Source organism: Cylas formicarius, unplaced genomic scaffold, assembly GCF_029955315.1.
Source record: "Cylas formicarius isolate icCylForm1 unplaced genomic scaffold, icCylForm1.1 PGA_scaffold_1__22_contigs__length_36826433, whole genome shotgun sequence".
NCBI lineage: Eukaryota > Metazoa > Arthropoda > Insecta > Coleoptera > Brentidae > Cylas > Cylas formicarius.
The window spans coordinates 12179513-12201152 of NW_026844264.1; the positions used below are offsets into that span (position 1 = coordinate 12179513).

Genomic DNA, 21640 nt, shown 5'->3' on the forward strand with positions numbered 1-21640 from the left:
AGATTCATGGAATTGTTTGGAAAGGCGCGAAAATAGATTTCATTTTAATAAGAAAAGAATCCCCATAAAGACGGACGAAATTATGAAAATATTGTTAAGCCAATCAATAATTTCAGTTTTTGCATTAGTTGAGGATAAAGGAAAACCAAAAATGTAAAAATAGACATTTATATTAAATAATGATATAAATAACACGAAAAAACGTTGGTATGTACATTATTGGAAAGAAAAATTGAACATGACTAAAGATTATACGAATCAGTTCGTTTTAATCTGGACAATATGAACCTAGAAACGGTACGGCCTTTGCTGATACTGCTGGCGGAATGTATCTGGTTCGTATTGGCGTTGACCTGTTGATTGCGTTTGGCTTATTAAAGCTAAGGATTTTTGAATTTCTTCCGGGATAGGTGGTGGAGTGGGAAGATGTGCGCCTTCAACTCTGAAGCCGTTTTCGTCCGCAATGTATGTTACTGTGATTGGAGTACCTGTAATACATGTTTTCATAAAATTTTCTATTAATGAGGAACAACTAACCCAAAATATTTTTTGGCATAATAATAGCGTAATAAATAAATAATAAATTATTTTTGGATAACAAATAAAATAAAACCTACGAAAACTTTAAAATAAATTATTGAGTAAACGTGAAGTTTTTTTTACTATGTGCACAAGTAAATGCGGTCTTCAAGCAGAAAAAATTAAGTGCTTCGATTTAGGCACATACCATAAAAATACGCACAAACGCGAAAGTGTAGAACTGCGATTTATTTATCGTCATAGTTATAGGTGTATTTCTTTTTCTTTCACGAAAGTAAAAACACAGGAAGCCTAAAAAAGTTGATATCCGGTGAAACATTTACATTATTGGCAGTCGACAGATAAACTACAAAATTGCGAAACACAAACAGCGATTAAAACTGCAGAAAAAAAAACGATAAAACGCATCATAATCAAAAGAAACTAACGTGATGTGCTTTCATCGTTACCACACAAGGAAAGAAATTTTAACTTCTACTGGCGACATTGTTTACAGAGGGGTGCACCAAAAGTTTTCGTTGCCTAGTTATTCCATGCCAATAAACTTGACAATGAAACTACACCGCACAATTATAATCGTCAGAACAAAATCCTCGTTTTTAGGCAAAAACATTTAATACTAAAAATAAATTAATATAAATGAAAGTTAAAATTTTTGCGGGGAATTTTGATTCACACAAAACAAACGATTACAGCAAAAAATCCTTAATATTAATTTACTTACTGGGCTTATATTGAGTACCTACTGCATTTGGCGAGTGCCTCATTGCTTTGTATAGTGAATATATAGCAGCCCCAGAATTATTAGAGAGTAATAAAACATGATTAGGGAACTCGACATAACACCTTAATAAGTCTCAAAAGCTTGGTGTTCATTTTTCTAATCTTGTAAAGTAATATATAAGTACCTACCTGTATTTCTAAAATTGACATTAATCTCAATAAAATGTATCATATTAATAAAGGATTTGAGAATAAGGTGCGTGTCATAATAGGACTCCTTTATAGTTCTGGGATGATCAGTAATTATAGCGTACCGTCTGGAGCTGTGTACGAGTATGATCCTTGAATCACTTCGGCTTCAGCATCTTTCTGGCCCGCGTTTTTCAAGTATCCTTGGGCTTGGGCTTGGGTTCCGTCCCCAGAAACGTAGCTTTAAAAAAATCGCTATGAATGTCTCCCAATTTTAAGCTAAAACATTTCCACGAAACCTTACTTGTAGCTAAATGATCCGTCGGGGTTAATTTCACTACTTTCAGATACGATCGGTACGGGTTTGGGTCCGTTGTAGGGCTGTTGTGACTGAGGCCTGTATTGTCTTTGAGGGGCACCTATAGCAGTCGCACAGATGCACACTGTAACAATCTGTAACAATCGACAAACCAGTTTTCAAAGAGAAAAATGTTGATCAATATCCTTGCCTAGCTGAAATATTGAATTGTTAATATATATTTGGATGTAAAATCATATATAGCTAGCATAAGAATTGTGAAAACGCTCGGATCACAAATACGAATGAGAAAGTTCTTCATTTGGTGTCAATACGGCCAAAACATGCAGATAATAGCTGTAATTACAAAAAAATTATAATGGTAACCAAACAGGTGGCCAGGCTAGGTTGGCCAGAAATACAGAAAAAGAAAGCGAAATCAAAGTCAGTCAAATAACACTAATTCAAAGCTTGGAAATTTCGAAACAAATTTGAATTTATAATGCGGCACCAGATATGCAGCGAATTGCAAAAAAAACATACATTATTAAATTTAAATAGTGCCGTCACCAGCCATATTTAGAAAATTTCCAAAGTGAAAAATCCACTATACTGGTCCATCTGTTATGGGAAAACCTAGCAAACTAGCAGAAATTTAAAAATGTGATATCATACACAGTCGATATCCAAAATCTTTTAAAGATAATAGCTGAAATAAAATTTAATTACATTAAAAAATTAACGTATTAGGCAGATAATTCTAGACATCTTTTATGTAAAACTAAATTTCTTTCTGTTTTTGAGTTATTTAATATTTAATATTTCTTGTCAAAAATGCAGACGGAAGAATAGATAATAATATAAGCTTAACTTTATTGTTATAAAAAAATCAATATTTTTCAAATACAAGTGAAATAAATACTCAGTAAATTGAACAAACCGGTATAAAGTATCTTATTTAGAAAATAAAATTTTTTACAATGTTGTTCGGATATTTATAGTTTGATTAATACTATTAGTTACCATTTCAAAATTGTCCTACATTATTAACAGGGAAACACTTTATCTACCTAAATATTTTTTATGTAAAATGAATTATTAATTAATTATTTCCTGATAATGGTTAATGAAAAATATTTTTTTTATGGTTTTGATTAACCCTGTTTAAAATTTTGTTTAAATTGGCTAGAAATTAATACGCACCATAATTGTATTAATCGACATGATGACACTACCGCAGAAACCCAGAACGACAAAAAAGTACTAAAATTTTTGATGGTTTGAAGATGCGTTGAAGAGTTTATATATAGGGTTCCCCCGCTTTGCGCTTGGGGTCATCTCACCGCCCGGGCACACCCTTCCCCAATCTGTATACGCGTATTCATACACATAATAGACGATTTGGTGGAAGGTCACCTAAAATTTCAATCAAATGTATTCTGTAACTTTTTCTTGTTTTTTCATAATATCATTTTTTAAATATTTTAATATGAAGAATAAGATTTTTTTAAGTTTTTTTGTGATGACTTATTTTATTATTATTAATTAATGGAGGATATATATGGGTATTATCAACGCATGCACAAAGAAGAAGGGACAAGTGATTGAATTGACTTTTACTTGATGAAAATCCATTTACCACAATTAAATTAGAACAAAAAATGGTCAAATTTTCATAGCAATTTATTACCTTTTGACAGCTGTTTAGACAGATACAAAATACGACAACATTCGGACATCTCTATATATATAATCAGGTAGGAATAGATTTTAGTTATCGGTGTAGGGTTATAAATTTAAATTTAACAACGGAGCCGCATTTAAATCCAATTCTCTCATTTTATTAAGCTCCATAGCTCCAACTTGTTTAAATTACTCAAACAATAAAACGGAGTTAAATTGTTTAGGAGTTGATTGCGAGCTTGCTATTAACGGTAATAACGACAATATCGCAAACAAACACGTATTAGCTAGTTAATTAAAATCTCAACTTACAATTAATAGTAAATTCAAGGATCGTTCAAATATGTCAATGGTAAAATCATTTAAAAATAATATAGTAAAAAGACAGTCATAGCTATCGATTGTCTACATTATATTACAAAAACCAAACAGTTTCTTATACTAGACATATACCAGAGTATCCGATATGATCCCACTGAGTTATATCAAAATCAAATCAAAACGGTAATTACAGATTCATCACTTTTTAATGCCGGGAAAAATACCAACTAATGGTTATGAATCCTCAAGTTCCAAAATTATATTTTTTAATTAAGTTATACAGACAGGATATGCCAATTAGGCCTGTAGTTTCTTTTGTAACAGTACCATCAGTTAAACTTTCAGCAAGAATCATCAAAATTTATAATATGGTATTGTCTTTAAATGTAGATATGCTATCAAAAATCAAGATTAAAGACATTAAAATTCCTCCTATGGCAATTCTAGTTTCCTTTGACGTCCAAAGTCTATATCCTAGCATTCCACGGTTTCCCGTAATAAATATTATTGACAAAATTCTTACTCAGAGAAAAGTCAACCCTATTATAAAACAAGACTTATTAGATAGTTCAATAGTTTGTTTAGACCAAAATTATTTTGAATTTAATGGTCAATTTTATATTGCTAAAGAAGGTCTTGCAGAAATGTTCATGCACAATATAGAAGATACCATTCATAAACATGCTCTGAGTAAAAGATTTCTTTTGTAATATAGATATGTAGATGATGTTTTTGCTTGTTTCACTGGAACGGAAAGACAATTACAGTCCTTTTTGAATCATATTAACTCCATACATAAAATTTCGAAACATCTATTTAAATATCGTCTTAGGATTACTTTTAAAACTGAAAACACCATTGGAAAATTTTTAAAGAACAGTAAGACTAAATCACACAAAACTCAAAAATCCGGAGTCTTCAACTTGAAGTGTGGATCCATGTCCCAAAATTTATATCCAACAGGTAGAACATTTAAGAAACGAATATAAAAGAGAGAATAAAAGTAAAAGTTCTAACTGTTCTAACTATACCATTCATTTAAATTCAGAAATACACATGTTTGACTATAATTTTGATATTTTATATAATCAGATATTTCAATCTATTACCTAATGACCAATTCGATTTAAATGCATCTCCGTTGTTTAATTTAAATTTATGACCCTTCAACGTTAATTAAAAGTGTATTACTACCTGTTTATATATATATACATTATATATATATATATATTTTCACGTATTGATTCACGGATGGATAAATGTGATGACACTATATTCCGGGATATCATCCGTTCACTGTTCGAACACTGTTCGAAGTGTTTTCGGATATATATATATATATATATATATATATATATATATATATACTATATATATATATATATATATATATATATATATATATATATGTATATATATATATATATATATATATATATATATATATATATATATATATATATATATATATATATATATATATATATATATATATATATATATATATATATATATATATATATATATATATATATATATATATATATATATATATATATATATATATATATATATATATATATATATATATATATATATATATATATATATATATATATATATATATATATATATATATATATATATATATATATATATATATATATATATATATATATATATATATACATAGGTGTCACAAAGTAATAAAAAAATGTAAAATTTGAATAGTTTTTGTTCTAATTTAATTGTGATAAGTGAAAATGCCAATTTGCAGTGGAATTTTGGTTTTTGTTTAAAAAGCACTGGGCGTAGCTTTTGACTTTAACTTTAACAGCTGCTTCGTTTTGATACTTATACACAAGTCTTAAAAATTAATTTAAAAATCATCAAAAATGTAGGATGAAACCATACTGATGTAAACAAGAGCGCAAACGCAAGAACCGAAACCGAGATTTAGGACTACTAATCACGCGCATTTTGAAAGACGTTTATCTGCCTGGCGTATGACCTCAGAATCTACCAATAAGAGTCGACCCATATTGTCATTTTTAGTGCCTATAAACCGTTTTTCGCTGTGCGCTGAAAGTCATCCCAAATTCTTGCTCTTAGTCTTGGTTAGTTTATGCAGTTGATAAACACCTTTGATTGTCGAATGTCAAACGTATACGGCACACGAACGCAATTTTGGGCAACACACTCGTTTATTGTTTCTCGAACAATGGACGATCGCCACGCAAGGGTGACTTTTAGTGTTTTAAGGCCGCGATGCACCATCGCGATACCTTTGAAAGCTTTAGGTATACCTCGTTGCGTCACCAGTTTTGCCCTCCAAAAAGTACGATCCACTTCGAATGGAACGTCCAAACTTGACCTCAAAGTTTGTTTTTACCAATGAAGCGACACCGTCGATTTTACCAAAAACATTTTTTTTCTGTCCTCCGGGTCGCGAAGCCATGTTTAAAATTTGTTTGGATTATACATTTTTGTGACTTAATTATGTAAAAATGAAACATCGCGAAGAACATACTAATGAATATTCCAAGGTCTTTTTTAAATACGAATCATCACAGATAAAGATGTCGTAGGTACCAAACAAGATTCGAGTTATATTCTTCTTCCAAGAATGGGATCGTAAATCGCGTGTAATAAAATTGTAAAATTACAGCAACATATCAGCGTATAACATCTAGAACGAGTTAGAGTGAGAGAAAAATACTAGATAAATGCAGCTGTATTACTTCTTTTTGATTTAGAATACAGCAACTAATTCTATGGTTTCTTATCAATCGGCCAAGTTGCTTTACAGAAAATAACTGTCTCCATTAGTTGTAATGATAACGTTGTCAAAGTTGAATCGGATTGGGTAATGTCATTATACATTGTATGTTTGGAGGTGATACAGTACTTTTAATTAAAGCGAATCTAAAGTGTAGATCTAAATTCGACTGAGTTATGTTTTTATCTGCAATTTTAAATACGATATCATAGCGATTTCCTTTTTTTTATTTTCTAAAAATCTGACTATGCAGAGTTTATTAAATAACTTTTTGACATTTTCCCAAGTTGAGTCATGCTTTGAAATTCCCCATTAAACCTACTTTAAGGCTCACAGAATAAAAAACGTTTTCTATTTTTGGATCAAAGTTGCAAAATTTACCGTTGCTATGTCATTTAATTACTATATTAAAAATTGGGGATACAAAAAAAATAGCAATAAATATATTTTTTTGAATTCACATTTTGAGGATTTCAACACATGCAACATAATATGTTTTGCCTATAAAGAGACCTGGCAGTCAACATAAAAACTTCGAAAGCTTATCTATGAAAAATGTAGTAATTTTACCCATACTTAGTATGGATAAGTTTCAATGATTTAGAAGGGATTCCTTAAGGTTTGGTGAAAATTTACTCTACTCTTTACCCTAAAATACCCAATTATCCACGAATCCGGAAATGCGGAAAGTGTCACTTTTTTGCAAAAATGTACCCAAAATCTCATGGGCTTAGAAATAGCATATTATGCAACAAGTATGGTAAACGGCATTTGAGTTACTAGTTTTGGCGCGAGCGGAGCGAATGGCTTTAAAAGTTTACCAAACGTATTGCATACTGGACTTTTTTTACAACCGTTAGTTTTTGGGTAAATTTCACAACACATTTTGCATCGATTCTCCAAATCCTACAAAATCCAAAAACCACTTTAGATATTAAGTGTAAGAAATATTTTACAACAAGGATTTTAAAAAATTTCATTCGGAATGTTAGAAAATAATGAATTGTTCTAACAGATAACAGACAAACCTATATGCTATTACTATATGCTAAATTAAGAGACATTTTTTTCGAATAATAATTGATGACATTACAACAAACGCCACAAAGTATGAAGATTTCAAATAAATGAACGCACATAAATTGCCCTTTTTAAGAAACAGGGAGGAAATTTTAACTAACCAAAACAACCAAAACTAAAGAAATAATAAAACCAACCATCGGGATATTTTAAATATAGAATCACTATCATGTACGTATAATAAAAGACGAGTTCAATATCGATGTCAAACATTTATTTAACAAAAACCAAATAAATACATTTTTGTATGTACGTACAATGTACAAAACGAAATATATTACTGAACCAACAATATTATGGCTTGTGTTGATTTCCAGTTTCCAGTTATTCGCTTGGTGGGTACGGTCCGAAAGAGTGCACCACCGGTTTTGGTTCCGCCGGGGGATAAGGCAAGGAAATGGTTTGTATTTTAGGTTCCGCTGGAGGGTAAGGTAACGATATGGTGGGAACTACTTTAGGTTCTGGAGCAGAGTAAGGTAATGAAGGTTCTGCTGGCGGGTAGGGTAAAGAAATTGGTACCACTTTGGGTTCTGCTGGAGGGTAGGGAAGAGAAATGGGTACAACTTTGGGTTCTGCTGGAGGGTAGGGCAGAGAAATTGATACCACCTTAGGTTCTGCTGGTGGATACGGCAACGAGGTTGTCGGTATTGGTTCCGCTGGCGGATATGGCTGAACTGGTGCGATGGGTTCCGCTGGCGGGTAAGGCTGAACTGGTGCGATGGGTTCCGCTGGAGGGTAAGGCTGAACTGGTGCGATGGGTTCCGCTGGCGGGTAAGGCTGAACTGGTGCTATGGGTTCCGCTGGCGGGTAAGGCTGAACTGGTGCGATCGGTTCTGCTGGTGGATAGGGGTGAACCGGTGCAATCGGTTCCGCCGGAGGATACGGCAACAGTGGAGCGTCCGAGAGACAACCACTTACGAAGACAGCCAACAGCAGCACAAACGATCGTAGCTGAATCTAAAAGTTGAAATTAAGCATTTCTACATGTAGACGATAAATTTAGAAAGTATATAAGTTTGAAAATAAATAAGTTTGGGAAAAGCGAAATTTGAACTACACTGTAATACATACCATGTTTAAAGTACTAATAACGCTAGCAGAATGTGTCAATTTTCACGGGATCGATAGTATAAGTACTCTATCAAAAAATTCAAATATCAGGTGGGGGTAATTCGGTTGTTGTTTAGAATTTGAACGGCATAATTAGTAATTCATTATACTCTATGGGTATATAATAGATAATTAAAAAGCGCGTTATCAAGTGAAAGGAATATTACATTTGATAAAAAAGATACAAAATTATTGAATGAAAATTCAACTTTTTGCCCATCGCTAAGATATCAAAGAAATCCTCGCAAAATACTGCATCTACAAATTATTTCAGACAGGACCGGACTCGCTATGTTTTTTCCACTGAAAACACTAAAAAAATATAGGGTATATTTTTCCACTATCATGCGCATTTCAGCAGGCTGGATCTATCATCAAATGTGAAGATTTTACGCAAAGGGCAGACATGTTTTGATGTCGGAGTACCCAGGTTAGCATTAAAATGCAATTTTTTTTAAGACAAATAAAAATTACACTTTATGCAATGTCAATTCAGAACGACATTAAATTTTTATTATAACTGGGGTTTGCTGCTGTTTGTACTCAAAATTCGACGAAAATGCCACCCCTGAAATCTTGTAAAATGTTCATATATATTGTGAATATTCATGTCTTAATTTAATGATATTCGGCAAGAAAATTTCACACTTGATTATGTTTAAATAGTATATTATGCAACAAGTACGGTAAACGGCATTTGACTCAGGAATACATTCACTAAAATTACCGTCAGAATCGACAAATGTCAAAATTCAAAGCGGGGGAAATATCTCCGAAAACATCCAATCGCTCCCAAATCAGTGCGGTAAAATCTCGGAAACATCCGAAATGGCTGGGATTCGTGGGAAACGAAATTGACGTGGTAAAGTGACGCTTCCCGCACGCTAGATCGGTGGGTAATTAAGTATTCTACAGACGGGAGTAGAAAAATTCATTTGTGACAATGTTTAATTTGTCTTCTTAATTAGTAAGTGAAGCATTCGGAATAGTATATTACGCAACAAGTGTGGTAAAAGGCATTTGAGTCACCGGTTTTTTTGGCACGAGCGGAGCGAGTCTTTAATAAACGAGTGACTTAAAAAGTTTACCAAACGTGTTGCTTACTATACTTTTTCTACAAACGTTAGTTTTTGGGTACATTTCTGCAAAACAACACGAATGCATTCACTGACATGACTGGCAGAATTGACAAACGTTAAAATTCAAGCTTTGCGGTAATATCTCCGAAAACATCCCATTACTCCCAAACCCGTGCCTAGTAGTGAGTAGAAACATATTATTTGATTTAAAAAGTTCTCTGTTTTGTAGCAAAAGCTTGTTGGAGTGGGGTTGCTGCTGTGATTAAGAAGAAAAGGCTGGATATATAAACCAAATTTCTAGTTTATGGAGAACCATTTAAATAAAAAAAGCTAAAAGAATATTTTGTGGTAATATCAAAAAAATTAAAATATAATTTGCCGTTGGTTACCTACCATAGAAAGATTTCCGATAAAATAAAAAAGAATCAATTTTGATTGGTTAGAAACTATTGGTGTGAAATTTTGTTACCAAAAACTATTCAAAATCTGGACATATTTTCTCGCTTTGAATATTAAAGAAATAATAATAAAACTAGTGATGGTAAGTTTTGCTCAGTTAGAAATCATTTTCCTCTATTTGTAAGTTACTATCGATACATGTGGTAATTGATCATAGCCCATTAATTATCCGTTATCCATTTCCGAAAAATGCATTTTTCCCTTCAGGACTCTATTTTCGGGAACTATTCTCGAGTCTTAAAGCATGTAGATTTTAGTGATACGGCCCTGAAGTCCGGACAGTATGAAAGAAAAAGTAACTGGATTACTTTTCAAAGTCGATCTAATTAAAGCACGTTTAGAAGGACCGACCGCCTAATTCGGTTTTAATTGGGTTGACGCATCAAGCGGACGGGCAAGAATTGCAAGAATTGGTAGCCTTTGTGAAAATCAATTTTAAATATGGCAAAGATCACTTGATTTAAAAAAATATATTCAAAAGTATAATTTTCTGGGGATCTCATTTGTCTATATTTAAAATTTGCAGATTTTGACAGCAAATTTCATTGAAGATCAATACTTCGGTAGTAAAGTTAATAAAAAAAAAACGAAACAAAGAATCGAACTGGCCAAAGACTTCTATATTTTCTTCTAGCATTGATTAACCATCCTTCCCTGTAGGCCGATCTTTACAATACAATACTTAATATTTTATATATATTTAATAGCTTGGCTGAAGGAACTTACAGAGGAAATCCAATTTTTAATTGGCGATACTTATGTACAGAAAGGGAAGCAATAGTAAAAATTAAGTTCATTCCATTCATTTGCTCATATGTTAAAAGCAATGAGAAATAAAATTACAAAATATATACCCCTTTAGTCGAAATTAACTATCTGATAAAATAATTATATTAATTAATTAAATGTGTAGCTACTATAATAGTATATAACAATAGCTATAATACCAATATACGATAAAACGCATATTTTTTTTTAATTGTCTTATTTTGGTGGCTTACTGTCCCCCAATTTTCACTTTTGCAGGGTTAGATTGCACTGAGTTTCACTGATCTTATTGACGCAATAAATCAACTTATTCGTATTATTTTGAATAGGCAATTTATCTCAACGGGAAATTAAAAGGAAAGAAAGTAAATGAAAGAATATGTAAAGAAAAACACTATTTAAAAAACAATAAATTTTAAAGAAAACACTTACATTATTCTTTTATATTATATTATATATTATTATTTTAAGTTTAAATTGTTGATGCCTGACATACATTTGTCCTACGTAAATGGAGACAATATATGTTAAAAGTAAAAGAAATAACATAAAATGACAAAATATACGCCCCTTTAGTCGAAATTAAGTATCTGATTAAATAAATTAACAAATTTACAAAATAAACGCTGTTTTTGATATGATTATATTATTTAATTAGATTTGTGACTACTATAATAGTATATAACAATAGTTATATCTATATAGGATAAAACGCATGTTTTTTTTTAATTATTTTTTTTATTATTATTTATTTATTATTTTGGTAGCTTATTGCCACTCAATTTTCACGTTTGTAGGGTTAAATTGCACTGAGTTTCACTGATCTTATTGCCGCAATAAATCAACTTATTCTTATTATTTTGAATTTATTTCGACGGGAAAGGAAAAGGAAAGAAAGTAAATTAAAGAATATAAAGAAAAACATTATTTAAAAAAGCAATAAATTTTAAAGAAATTACTTACATTATTATTTTATATTATATTAGGTACAATTATATTAAGTTAAAATTGTTGATGCCTAACTCGCATTTGTCCTAGGTAAATGGAGATGAAATATATAGAGTAGCTTACTATGCTGCTGGATTCTTTTGTATCTCTATAATAGTTAATTTTAGCTAACAATTTTAAATACAAAAGTTGTTGGTTTGAATGTGCTGAATACGATGAAATTGTTGCCATTATTATATCTCGTAAGTGCATCACCACAACTTCTTATTTTAAATATTATTCATTTTTCGATTTCTGAGAAAATATCATAGTAGCTTCCTTAAGGTTTCGCTATATTTAATCCCAATAGTTTCTTAGATATCTTGATTATTTTAAAAATTTTGGACAGTGCGTCTTTTAACCATTTTTTGGTTCATGGTAACCGCCTGTATGGTAAGCAAAAACACAAGAATCCTCATTTCGAAATCGATATTGAGAATTGATTTATCGATTACAGGGTTTCCAAAATATAGCAATTAATTACATCATTATAGAAGATACAAAACTGCGTTTTTTCTATTATCACGCCCCATAATACGCGACTAAAAATGAAGCATTGTTTAAAATAATGTTACATTCTTCAAAATTTTAAAATTAATCAAGATATCTAAGAAACTGAAGCCAATTTTTATCAAAAATCCAAAAATTGAATCATATGCAAAGTTTATCATTTAAAATAAGGAAGTTGAGCGCTGGGATATGCTTATGAGCTACTCTATATAACAACAATTATTTTCATTACATGCAGCACATCCATACAAGTAACATTGGCATTAAAGATTTCTCGATAAAATTATCTCTTATGCCTAGTGATGCGCTACCCTGTATATATAATAATATAATATAATATAATATATAATATAAAATAATATATGTATAAAATATATATAATATATAATAATAATATAATAAATCAAACATTTGTTATCAAGCCATATTAATATCCGATATTGTAATTTTCGTCGTGTTTAATTGTCTTTTGTGGTTACTTGCAATATTATGATTCTATTGAATTTAATTATATTAGAAGCGTCAACAAACTAATTACCCCATATCTTTTTGTTGTTGGGTGAAACTCAAACAATATTGTCGTTCCTGGACAATAATATTGTTTGATTTTTCACATTTTTATGTTTAGCAATTTCTAAAACGAAATTTTTAAAACTGCTTTTGCACATTAGATAATATCACAACGATAATTTCGCAAAAAATGTGGTTCTATTGGCGAAAGTTTCCACCGTTTTCGAAAACAGGATACGACAATGCGGAAATTCCAAGAGCGACGGGTGCTCACGATTTCCTTACTTTTACCGATAAATTCGACTTTTAAATTCCGAAACCTTAATGCCACTAATACAGTCATTAAGTTGAAATTAGCGAGGGACGTGTCGGGACAAGGGAACGTATAAAACTACTTAACGACTACCCACCAATTGTGAGTTATTCGACTGCCATCGAACAGAAAACATGAAGATGGTAAGGAATCGTTTTTAACAATTTTTATTAAATTTTTTACCTTTTGGATACCTAGATTTTTAACTTTTGCAATTGCTATGTAATAAATTTAAGGTTTATTTAGTTATCTAATGGTTCAGTACGACAGGCTAACAATCAAAATCAATAACTATAGGTCTTCCTTTACTTTATATTAGTTGCTTTTTATTATTAAGGTTTATTTTATTATTATTATTACCTCCTGCCATCTCCATTCAAGATACATAAAAAAAAACACAAATTATTGATCGGTACCCCAACGAAGACTAACGCGCATGAACTTTTTAGATTACATTGTGCGTAGTACTCAGTGTGGCCGTAGTTAGCGTCTACGCCGACGCACCAATTCCGCACACCGTCTACGGGGTGCCCAAAGCTTACGCAGCTCCTACGACCGAATCGCACCCCACGCTCTCCCAGGAATACGGCATACCCAAGGTTGTTTTGCCGCTTGAACCCCACCAAGAATACGGAACTCCTCGGGTAGAGGTCAAACCTGTCGTCACATCCTACGACTACGCTGTCCCCAAAGTCGAATATGGCGTGCCGAAAATTCATGAAGAGTATGGCGCACCCAAACCTGAATACGGCGTACCAAAGTTACACGAAGAATATGGCGTTCCTAAACAGGTCGAACCAGTCATTACTTCTTACGAATACGCTATCCCCAAAGCTCCGGTGCCTGAGTACGAAGTGCCAAAAATACACGAAGAATATGGTGTTCCAAAAGTGCACGAAGAATACGGCGTACCCAAAGTACATGAGGAATATGGCGTCCCCAAACTGCACGAAGAGTACGGCGTACCAAAGCACGTGGAACCAGTCATTACATCTTACGAGTACTCCATTCCCAAAGTGACAATCGCCGCGCCGATTCGTCAGGTGTACGGAGTACCAGCAGAAGAGTATGGTGTGCCGAAGAAGGTGCATGAAGAGTACGGAGTTCCCCAGCAGGAATATGGCGTGCCTCGTCATGTAGAGCCCGTCGTTACGTCGTACGAGTACGGTATCCCCAAAATCGACGTCAGAACTCCCGCCGTTGAATACGGTACTCCCAAAATCCACGAGGAGTACGGCGTGCCCAAATTGCACGAGGAATACGGAGTTCCAAAAGTTCACGAAGAGTACCGCGCTCCTGTGATCACGTCCTACGATTATACGCTTCCCAGAGGACCTGCCCAAGAGTACGGAGTTCCGGTACCCTACCCAGAATACGGCGCACCCAAAGCCGAGTACGGAGTGCCGAAAGTGGTCAAGCCCCACGCAGTCTACGGCGTTCCGAGTGCCTGAGTTGACTAGTTAATCTAGAATAATTAAATTATTAGAACCCTGTTGGAAATAATAAAATTTAAAATCGAGTTTTGTGGTTTGCTATAATATAAATTTGTTCCAAGAAATCGTTAACTTTAAAATGTTCCTTCATCGATTTTTGAAATCATTTAAAAATTAAACAAGTTAAATTTTTAACAGGAAAATCAAGGCCTAAGTTTTGGTTAGTTTGTCTATGTAGCGTTCTGATTTAAACGGTAACCGAAGTAAGTCCTCTTTCTTATTTAAGGCGACTTAATTCAGCCGCTAACCTATAGATGGCAGTTATAATGCTTTTAGTCTTGGCATAAGGTTCGAAATTACAATCATGGATGTATATATAATGTACAATATAATTATACAGGGTAATTCAAAGAAAACCTAGAAGCTGCAAATATTACACAAAATGCGAGATACGTGGCATTTAAGTTTTTAAGCAACGGTTACTAGGTTAGTGGATTTTTACTTAGTTTTAACGATCTCGAAACGCTAGGTCCAACCAATTTTACATGGTGTTTTTTAAATACGATACTAAACGTCAACGCTGATTCTTTCGGTGATGTTAACACAAAAAGTTTATATAAAAACAGATCTGGAAATGCTTTCTTTTCCTGAGAGTGAGTTAAACTTAAAAAAAAAAAAAATATGTTGATCAGAATAGTATGGACCGCTCATATTTCACTTGTTTTGTTCGAGAAAACATTTAATTCGAGTCTCGAAAGTAAATTAAAGACAAAAGAATAGCGTTTTCAATTGTTACTTGTTACAATGTTACAAAAGTCTCGACAAAAATACGGATCAGTGTCATCTGGGCCACGTAATCTGATTGGGGCTAACTTATTCTTTTACTGCCCTAAACACCTCTATCAAATGTAAACAAAAAGAGCCGGTAAGATATGTATCTCGAAAATATAGGTTATATTTTCTGAAGTATATGTTTATAAGTGGCGTCTTCATTGAAAACGCACAAGGCAGAGATTTTTTAACACTTTTTGACACAATTTCCTCCTCTTTATCAACATCACGAATGCTGACTAAAAAATCAATCAATGAAGTAAATAGATAATGTAGGATTTTAAAGATTTTTAATTAACTAATCAAATTGCATTTTTTTTTGTTGGCAACCAATAAACAAAACGAGTTCGGTCAGTTATAATGGCGAGGTGCGCCGTAAAGGATTTGAATTATTCGGCCATAACAGGTAAATAATTGCCCGCGAAACCGATTTTGCCCGAGTCTTAATAATATTCGCCCTTGAAACCCATACCAGCGTCCAGAAACGGACCAAGATGACCATCAATTACGGGCTGAAGATGTTCTTGTTGCGTAACAACACGTGCGTGCCTCTGTACATGTACCGTAACAATGTTAGTTTTTTTTAAACCAGCTACACCGCGTCTCCCATATAAAATTCAGCGACGTCCCAATTCGTTGTCCCCGTATCATGTAAGTTTAATGAAAATTTAAAATTTGCGTCAGAAATGTCAACGAAAATTATTATTAGCCGCGATAATTAAGCAGAAAACGAAACGAATACAAAATTTTCGACTGATTCGCAGAGTTGACATACACCAATTGATAAGTTCGTCTTCCATTTTAATTTCTAAATGCAGTCTTAGTCTGGTTGCATAACGAATGAAAAAACTTGTCTGAGCATAGTTACAAATTAAGCTAATAGGTGAATTACTATAAAGTTTAAAGCAAAGGAACAGTGGTGCCTAATTGACACAATGATATTTTGCTGAACCCAAACCTTATGCATGTCCGCCTCCACAGGTTACGGCTTTAGATACCTATATGAAATTCAGAGCGCAAATATTTTTGATCGGATCATCAAAGTTAATGCTGATAAAATTTAAGTGCAATAGTTGTTCATGGAATATAATTATTTCCTATAATAACAGCAAAATCAGTAATTCTTATGATTTTTTTTGAAAACAACAAATTCTCTGAACAGTGCTTAATAGCTCTGGCCTCGAGAATACTTACAATTATTTATCACAGTGTTGATAGATTCACTTATTTATAACAATAACTTAGTATATATTAATTTGTCTACCAAACATTCTAATATTTCTTAAGTTTTATGAATTTTTGTCTATCTTCATAGCTAACAGAAAACGGTTATTATGTCCTATATTTGTTCTTGTATGCATTTGGAAAATATTATTTACCGTAGTCCTTTGTAAATTAGTTTAATTTGTTCAAACCCCAATATAATATTAAGCCTACGAATATTAAGTTCATCATAGAACCTGTCCGTTGTTTTGCTAATATTCCATCATTAAATAACAGTTTAAAAAGTCTATTCTGAAGCAGTTGAGCAGTGTTAAAATTAGGTTTACCACCTGCTCCGCATATTGGCAATAAATATAGCACATATGAAAGGAAAAATGCATTATAGACTAGATTCGTTTATCATTGAAGTTTTTCCTATTTCTGTATATTATTGGAATTATTGCTATTATTTATTTAGAAATACATTCAATATGCTCAGACCAGTTTAATTTATTATGAATTAGAAGCAGGTATTTTATATGCTGAACCACTTTTTTGGTTACTAATTTATTTTTTTTTAATTTAAACATTATTTATAACTATATTTATTTTAGTTTATTATAATAAAATGTGTCCGAGATTCGCTTCTCTATACAGCAATCTCCGCTCCTATAGCAATAGTTAAATGGGAATAGTTTTAGAAGAAACTTAGTGTATTTGATAACTCGCTTCAGAGTTGCGTCAGTAAATCTAAAACACTTTTTTAAGACGAGTAAGACAGCGTCTATGACATATCTCAAGCGCCTTTTGTTATCTCGCAACTCGCATTAACTTTCATTTTTCTTATGCCCGCCAGATTGGAATTTTGGATTTTTGGAAAGACCTGTCACTTTGTGGGGGTTTTCCACAGCTCAATGATGAACGTTGTGCTTATTAAAAGCGCATGTCAAATTTGAACTGAAAATTTTACGCTCTTTCTAGAAATCGAACAATTTAATGTGGCATCCATAAAAAAAAAGAAAGTTAATGCGAAATAGCAAAAGACAATTGAGTCATACACGCTAGCTTATTGGTTTAAAAAACTGTCACATTTTGACAGTTGCCAATTGAACCGTTTTGAACTTACTGCCGAAAAACGAAATCTGCCATTTTTGGCTTTTCATCGATATTTCCTAAAACATAAATCTGTTGGTATAATAGGAGCCGAGATTCCTGTATAGTGAAGCGAACTTGAGACACATTTTATTTTGGAATTGTATTGTATTGTATTGTTCAATACTAGTTTCTCCCCGTCAGTATCATCGGCAAAAGCAAAGTGTGTTTTAAGTCCAACATTTTTCGTGGTCGCCCCAGAACAAAACCCTGCGACACCCCGCACTCACTTAACAGTATGTCGCTATTTACATCATCTTGCATAATATTAATATTAATAATGTATTAATTAATATAGTCTCCTAGCTGTTAAATATGACACGATATTTCTATGCAAAATTCGTCTGCCTCCCATACAATGCAATGTCAGAGTAAACAACGTCAAATGCTTTTTTAAATTAACGAAAGAGACTACCTATTTCACAGCAAATTGTTTCAAAATATAATTTGCTAGAAAAAAATTAAACAAGTTTTCTAACCAACCAACCCCCCTTTAACGACGCTCCTACACAAAATATTAAAATTTTGTCCGCAGTAACTTTTATCAAAGCTCGAAAGTCAAAATTTCATTTAGGTATCTTCCACCCTTTCAAAATTAAATTTAAAAAACGATACTTTGGGTAGTTTTCTACAGAACCGTATTTGAAGAAGGCATTTTCGCAGACGTACACAAGTAATGTCATTTTTTATGTCAAATTAGTCTGTTGCAAGGTAAAAGTTCTCTTATATTGACTAACCACAACCACAACCACAAACCACCAGAAATTTTTAACCGCAATATCAATCAAAAATTGCGGTTTTAATTGCCATGTTTTTTACTTTTCGGACACCGCGTATATCGCCATACAAACTCGGGTCAATAAATCGGTAAACGATATTAGTTAACCATCAGAGAGATTCCATCTAAAAGATCGGAACAATAGCCGATTCCCAGTACGATCTGAAATAACATCGCGGGATCACACCCTGTACGTCCCAAGCTTGACTTTTATTGTTCTTGTTCGGGAGTTATGGTGTCAGGCTTTCATAACTTGAGCATCTTCGCGCGTGCATCTGGGTTGTGCAAGTGTATCAAGGAGGATACTTGATATACGAATATTGCCTGACGCAAAGGTTTTAATGTCTGGGAAGACAAAGAGACATTCCAGAGGATGGAATCTGTGTGTTGTGTTTAACCTTTTGCCGCCGGATATACCCGGTGACGTAACGTTTTCGCGGATAACTGAAATGTGTTGTTTAAGAATATTTGTAGTGATGAATCGGATAGCTCGAATAGTACTTCAAAATATATTTATGTTGGGATTACTTGTAGAGGATTGCACTAAATAACACATTCTCCTGTAGGTGTATACTCAGATATTCTGGCAAATAATTTTCCTTGTAAAAATTTCATTTTCAATTTCAATTTAACCTAAGAAAAATAAGAAAAATAGTATCCACACATGTCAATCGAGTAATAATGCTTAATCCAAATAACACTTACAATTGCTAAACTACCAAGTTTACAAGGCGGCAGGTTGATTAAAAACAGTCTTCTTTACTTTACAATTAAAACGACCGAGAGAGTCAGAAAATAAATCAATATGCTCGTTAGTTGAGAGTAAAATATTTGTCAGCTTGCACATTCAATTCAAAGGCGAGTTATCGCCATAGTTGGTCCTATGAAAATCAATTTTAAAAAGAGCCTTATTTCTTGCATTAATAGGAGAAATATGAAAACCAACAGGTACCAAAAGATCTGTGCGCCCATCAAGTTATTAAGGATTTTGTACAATGTAGAGATGTTAAAAAATATGCGCCTACTCCCCAAAGATTTCAGATTCAAAAGCTTCATAATCTCCTCGTAGTTTATTTCCTCAAATGACATTCCCAATTTAAAACATATCCCTCTAAGGAACTTACGCTGCACACGCTCTATTTTTTCCTTGTGAATTGCATAGTGTGGTTGCCAGACACAGCTAGCATACTCTAAAATTGAACGGACAAGTGCACAGTACAGCTCCCTATACGTAAAGATGTTTTCAAAACCCTTCGAAGCCCGAAAAACAAACCCAAGCAATAGAATAGCTCTGTTAGTCATAAAATCAATGTGATATGTAAATGTGAGCTCCGAATCGAGCCAAACTCCAAGATCTTTAACTAGGTTTTGTGTCTCCAGCGACCCAGAATTCAATTGATAGATGAAAGTTACTGGATTTTTGGATCTGCTAAAGCTTACAATTTTGCACTTGTTTGTATTAATCTATGACAGTCAAGAGGTGAAACCATTGAAAATGGAGTTAAATTGTTCGTCTTTTTTTCTTAGAGATTAACGGGCAAACCTGATTTCAGACCAAATTAGCTGGTCTTAAGCCAAACCAGTTTATAAGAAACGAACCAAGGAACAAATACTAACAAAAACTGACCAAGAAGTAGTCCCCTTAGTCAAACGGGTTTATCTTAGGCGGAAATTAATACGATGGGATTGATAACCTTCAACCGGATGAAGCATTTGCACATGCGACTCCTGTTTCACACGTAAATATTCTTTCGATTTGATATCAATAAAATTTTTAAAGTTTTGTCATGGAATTTGATGATTGTAACGCACACAAGAGGAAAAGAAAACCCTTGAACTTTTTAAAAGATTGTATTTGTGAATATATAGTATAATACCGAACGTGAAACATCTAGGCATTTTGTTATAATGCTTCTTTTGTTATTTGTCTTTCAGGAAAAGCCTTGTGGTACATGTTAATGTTAACTATCCTTTAGTTCTCGCCGTGCGGCTTGCGCCACAGATGTTGACCCTTCATCTTGAAATGATAGCCTAAGTGGTCATGGCGTTATTGACGTAGGAGAAATCCCGCATAAGTGTACTTCCAAGTTCGGAAGTTTCTTTGAAAAACTGATTTAATATTTGTTGATTACTACTTATTATTTATATTTCGATTTTATTAAAACTTATCTGAACCATAAATCCTTAAGAAAATGCAATAGTTTTTACTAGTTTAGCTTTCAATTGTCCTCCAATAAGATTAGTTTGTGCTAATGTAACGCGAATTTTAATCATTTCCTTGATCATTACGACGTAGTCTTGACGAAGGCACACCATTCGTCATCAAGCTTTTCAGTATGGTTAAAGTAAAAAAGAAGAAGACGGTGGGTTTTTATTTATTTCGCGGCTGCTTTTGGATTTTGGTTGGGGTAGTGAATGCGGAGACGATTAAAATAAATAAATATCAATATGTTTTCAAGAACCCCTCAGATATCCGATTGATAACTGCATTCATTTGTCATTTGATTTGTCTGATTGTGAATATTCTTCTCCTCAAGATGTTTTTTGGCGACCAGAACCACGATTTCGCTCTATTTTAAATATTTTCCTCATTTCTCTAAACAGATGGCCGGAGGATATCCCCTTGCTCCTTAATGGGAACATTAGAATAGAAATCTAAAAAGTTAAATTTTGAACAACTGAGAAGGAAAATACTTAGTTTTTGTGCACATCTACATCGACGTCAGTGTTGGTCAGTGTCAGTCCTAAAAAAAACGCAATCAAACAGTTAGAATCAACTTGTTTTTTATAATTTTTGGACACGAACGAGACAAGATACGCTATTTTAATAAAAAAATATATCTAGTAGATCTAAATACCTCTAAGTGAGAAAATTACAAAAAACTCGCTTCTCC

The 21640-nt window shown here is 32.9% G+C and overlaps 3 protein-coding genes across 3 annotated transcripts; 1 reads left to right on the plus strand and 2 right to left on the minus strand.

Annotated features, from left to right (window-relative positions):
* Positions 1–208: 208 nt before the first annotated feature.
* On the minus strand, positions 209–3011 carry LOC132696482 (endocuticle structural glycoprotein SgAbd-2-like). The gene is made up of 4 exons (XM_060661321.1): positions 2954–3011; positions 1757–1905; positions 1578–1693; positions 209–488 (listed from the first exon to the last, which is right to left on the minus strand). The coding sequence occupies exons 1-4, from the start codon at positions 2972–2974 to the stop codon at positions 289–291; spliced, it is 486 nt and encodes a 161-aa protein (XP_060517304.1). The 5' UTR covers positions 2975–3011; the 3' UTR covers positions 209–288.
* A 4926-nt stretch (positions 3012–7937) lies between these two features.
* On the minus strand, positions 7938–9131 carry LOC132696350 (uncharacterized). Its single transcript, XM_060661122.1, has 2 exons — positions 9117–9131; positions 7938–8570 (listed from the first exon to the last, which is right to left on the minus strand). Exons 1-2 carry the CDS (start codon positions 9129–9131, stop codon positions 7938–7940), a joined length of 648 nt encoding a protein of 215 aa, XP_060517105.1.
* A 3727-nt stretch (positions 9132–12858) lies between these two features.
* Positions 12859–14861, plus strand: LOC132696444 (uncharacterized). Its single transcript, XM_060661261.1, has 2 exons — positions 12859–13492; positions 13799–14861. Exons 1-2 carry the CDS (start codon positions 13484–13486, stop codon positions 14798–14800), a joined length of 1011 nt encoding a protein of 336 aa, XP_060517244.1. The 5' UTR covers positions 12859–13483; the 3' UTR covers positions 14801–14861.
* The last annotated feature ends 6779 nt before the right edge of the window (positions 14862–21640 follow it).

Excerpts from the sequence above, each read along its gene's own strand:
- LOC132696482 (XM_060661321.1), bottom strand. The coding sequence starts at position 2,974 with ATGTCGATTAATACAATTATG. Across the intron at positions 1,906-2,953 it reads TGTCGATTAATACAATTATG|ATTGTTACAGTGTGCATCTG; the intron begins GTGCGTATTAAT and ends CGATTGTTACAG. Across the intron at positions 489-1,577 it reads CTCGTACACAGCTCCAGACG|GTACTCCAATCACAGTAACA; the intron begins GTACGCTATAAT and ends CATGTATTACAG.